Genomic DNA, 4,109 nt, shown 5'->3' with positions numbered 1-4,109 from the left:
AGAGGAGGATCCCATCCAGACAGGAAAAGGAAAGAAAAAGCCCATTATCTTCCTCCTCAGTTGATTGTAAAGATGAGGCAGAGGTAAAAAAAAAAAAAATCAGTGTTATAAACTTACCTCTCTTAGCCAAAATCCAAAGGAGGCATGTTCAATAATGGAGGAATAAGTCACAAGCAGAAGAGATTTTGTTCCACTTTCATCTTATACTTCTGTGGGATCACATCACAATCACCTGGCATGGAAGAGTGGATAGGCAGCAATAACGAGACACAGTACTTCTTAGCCACTCTCAGATCTCACACGGCTGGGAAAGCATTTAAAAATTCCCTGTTGTCCCAGAGGGATAGATGTGACCTTCACAGAGTCTGCCAAAATGGGAAGCTGAACCTCTGGGTTTCCACACGTGAAGAAGGCAATGCCAACTCTGGGACAATGTCAGCTCTCTAACCAACCACATCCCTTTTTCCTGGTCAGTGCAGCCCCCTCCCCACCAATGTCATAAAACAATATAAGCCCCTGTACATCCAGATGACATTGTGGAAGGGTAGGTAAATCTGAAATATAGACTAACACACAGGAGCCTGTTATTTATGCAGTGTTTAAATTATAAATAGCAGTTAATTTCCTGGATTAAAACTGAGACTTTTGTTTCTCTGCAAACTTGGGGTGTGGAGGTGCACTCAGAATTAAAATTACATTAGTTATAAAACCTAAGATAGTTTCTTTGCACATCTAAGTATAGTGTTAGTAAATCTGCATGCATATTTAAACACATTGAAAAATAATAGAAAATAAATCAAGACATTAACAGTGCTTATCTTTGGGGAGTGAGTATATGGATTTTGGTTTAATCAATGTATTGTTTAGTATTTCCTAATGTTTTCCAATAAGCATAACACTTTTATAATGAGAAAAAAAGATAAGTTGTAGAACAGGAAACACACTGAAATTTTTATTTATTTTATTTTACAGTGAAAGAACATGAAAAAAACTTTTCAAAATGTTCATGTGATTACTTCCAATGAATGATTAAGTGTACTATAGGAAGAGAAATTACACACTGTAATTACAGTTTACATAATTACACAGAACAACATGTGGCAATCTTTTGAAAGCACTGTGATTAACACCTCACTGATAAACAATAACCTCAATATAACTAAGTTTTATTATTTATCATGGTCAAATAAAATACAAGAGCCTATGGATAAGCTGTTACTAACAATAAATGTAGTTTTACCTGAAAATTTTAACCATATGCAGGCTTCTTAAGCATTCAAGTTTTAAATTCTACTGTATTTTGTTGCAAAATGAAGCAGGTACAAGAGAATAAACCCACTAGATAAAGGACTAAGAAAACACACACACACACACACACACACACACACACACACACACACACAGCTTCAAAAAGCCTTGGGTTGGTTCTCCAAGATTTTCTTTCCAAACAAATGTTGGTCTCATTTAGCAGTTCTGATAATATTCACAGCCACAGATTAATAGCTATATGTTGAAAAGACTTTAGAAGGATTAAACTACACATTATATAGATATTTTAAACCATCTACCGCAGTTTGTATTTCTTGAAAACATTCTACTACTAAAATGCAAGGTCACATTAATTAGTATTTAAATCTCTCTTATATTTCTGAGACCTATGTTTTAAATGACCCTACAAGAAAAAATTCAGAACACAAGGTTCTAATTAACTTCTTGCATCTTGAGTAACTAGATCTACAGCAGTTAATGTCAGGACCAAGTACACTTTGCTTCAGCGATCAACATCTTCTACTATTCCCTCAAGATTTTTGCAACAAGCTTTAACCTCCTCAATTGCAGCCATCCAATTATCATAAATAATTTTGTCATAAATTGCATCATTAACTTCCCTAACTACCCCCTCCTGCTGAGATTCAAGTGCATCACCTGAGAAAAACAACACTGATCTTGGTATTATGTAAGTACGTAAATTGTGACCAAGTAAAAAATCATCATTTCTATCCTTTCCATTTGAGTTGATTCCATGAGGAGTAAAGAAATTGAAGAACGAATCCTTGGGAAAATCTTCAGTTACAGTTCGGATTGTCCCCCAGATCCGGTGTTTCTGCTTCTTCCTGATGGTTTTCAAAGTGACATTCTTACCTTCATTCCAATCTATCTCACAGCCTATGCAATACTCAATTGCAGTTCCCCTATAGGGATGGGGATCATAATACGCCAGCCTTGACTTCAGCACATAAGTCTTTGTTAACAGCTCATTTTTGAAATATTCATTGGGCTTGAAGTGAAATTCTAGCGTGAAACTGAGAGGCTCGCCAGGATCTGAAAGTTTCACTTTAATATCTGTCAGGAGCTTCAGAATAGGCTCATCATATTTCTTAATCAAAGGAGTGAGTGTGTCAACATTTTTTAATACAGTCAGCCAAAAATTAGGAATTCCTTTAGGATCCTGTTCTTCTTTATTCTCTTCTCCGGTAGCCTCGATGTCGTCATCAGTATCCTCGTCATCGTCATCATCATCATCCTCCTCGACAGCATAATCATAATAATCTCCTTCACAACCATCATCCTCATCCATATACTCATGTACCAGACCCTCCTCATTACCATCCATTTCTTCCTCATCATACATCTCATCATCATAGTCCTCAGAGTCTGACTTATATTCACATTCCTCTTTTGTAGGTTCATAGATTGCATTTATGATCTGACGTCTTTTTTCCAATAACGGTTGATACATTTCAGCAAACTTCCTTTCAATGCCATGAAATTCCCTCAGAAATTTGGATTCCAGATTGGCCACTCTAGTTTGAAGTTTTTTGAGGGCTAACACACGGTACTTAACTTTCAAGGGCAGACTTTCAACAAAGTCTGTATCTAAAAGATAACCAATAAGTCCTTTTGGACGGTCTGTGTCTGAATCCTCATCAGTATCTTCATCTTTTACCCCGCCTTCCCCGGACCTAGCAGCAGCATCTTCACCTTTCTCCCCTTCTTCCCCAGGCCCTGCGGCGGCTTCCTCACCTTGCACTTTATCATCTCCAGGCCCAGCTGCGACATCTTCACTGCGCTCCAGTTGTTCCCCGGGTCCCTCCATCATTACCTTATTACCAGCCTCTTCTTGACTAGATTCTAACAGTTCCTTGTGGTCGGCTGACTCGGACATTTTTCAAAGGACCGTACACGCTTAAGGTGGCTATCGCCAAGATAAGGAAGGAGACCTGACCTCCGCAGGGAAAGACTCACCGGAAAAGCAGAAGCAGCGGCGGCTGGGACAGAGGTGGAATGCGCAGTGGTGGCAGGCTGCAAGAGTAATGGTTGAGGCTGCTGCCGGGATGAAGGCTGTGCTGAGGCCGCGAGAAGCGGGAGGAGGCAATGGTGCCCTGGGCTGGAGTGCAGAGAAGGCGATGGTCGGTCTTGCAGGAACCATCCAGAGACTGCAGAGAGCTGCAGTGGGCGGACCTCCTCCGCAAGCAGCTAGTGCAGCAAGAAAAAAATGGTGCCACAGTATGATTACGCAGACGTCTCCTGACCAGATTTTCTTGGTGCATATAGTTTGCTGAGTCACTCCCTTCCTCCCTACAACTCTGCTCTAATTTCATTTGCTGGGCTATAGTGATTGACAAATCCTGAGCCAATAAATTATTAGATCTATCAAGTTTCCAAGCCCGCTCACCTTCCCAGGTTCTCTAATATAGCTGATTCATCTACCTCTAACTTAACATCCAACCCCCACCCCCACCCCTGATTTTTCCAGAAACTTAAATTTTATTTGTTTATTCTTTCAATTTGTAACTAGTATTATACTTTTATGATTTCAAGAAAAGCTAAAAGAAAATAGTACCTAAAATGTGGGACAAGGAGAGAAGACAAGGCCTCCACCCATCCTAAATTTGTCTCTTTAATTTTAGCCTCAGGCTCTGGAAGGAGGAAAGGGGTTTGGGGAGGGATTTATAAAGAGAGGCTAGAAGGGAAAACACTGAAAACAAATTAGCTATCTTGGTCTTAGGGTGATGTAACTGACAGTGATTTAAATATTCTATTTTTGTTTTTTACTGTATTTTCCACAAGATTAATGGTAAGTGGGCAGCAATTTTAAATTGGAAATG

The 4,109-nt window shown here is 39.4% G+C and overlaps 1 protein-coding gene across 1 annotated transcript; it reads right to left on the bottom strand.

Annotated features, from left to right (window-relative positions):
• Positions 1–944: 944 nt before the first annotated feature.
• On the bottom strand, positions 945–3,573 carry NAP1L2 (nucleosome assembly protein 1 like 2). Its single transcript, XM_081794340.1, has one exon. The coding sequence runs from the start codon at positions 3,164–3,166 to the stop codon at positions 1,772–1,774; it is 1,395 nt and encodes a 464-aa protein (XP_081650466.1). The 5' UTR covers positions 3,167–3,573; the 3' UTR covers positions 945–1,771.
• Between the last annotated feature and the right edge of the window lie 536 nt (positions 3,574–4,109).

This window comes from Panthera onca, chromosome X (assembly GCF_046562875.1).
Source record: "Panthera onca isolate mPanOnc1 chromosome X, mPanOnc1 haplotype 2, whole genome shotgun sequence".
Lineage (NCBI taxonomy): Eukaryota > Metazoa > Chordata > Mammalia > Carnivora > Felidae > Panthera > Panthera onca.
The sequence above is the reverse complement of the archived record's forward strand: the minus strand, read 5'-3'. Positions and strand labels throughout refer to the sequence as shown.

Coding starts and splice junctions, on each gene's coding strand:
- NAP1L2 (XM_081794340.1), bottom strand. CDS start 3,166: ATGTCCGAGTCAGCCGACCACAAGGAACTGTTAGAATCTAGTCAAGAA.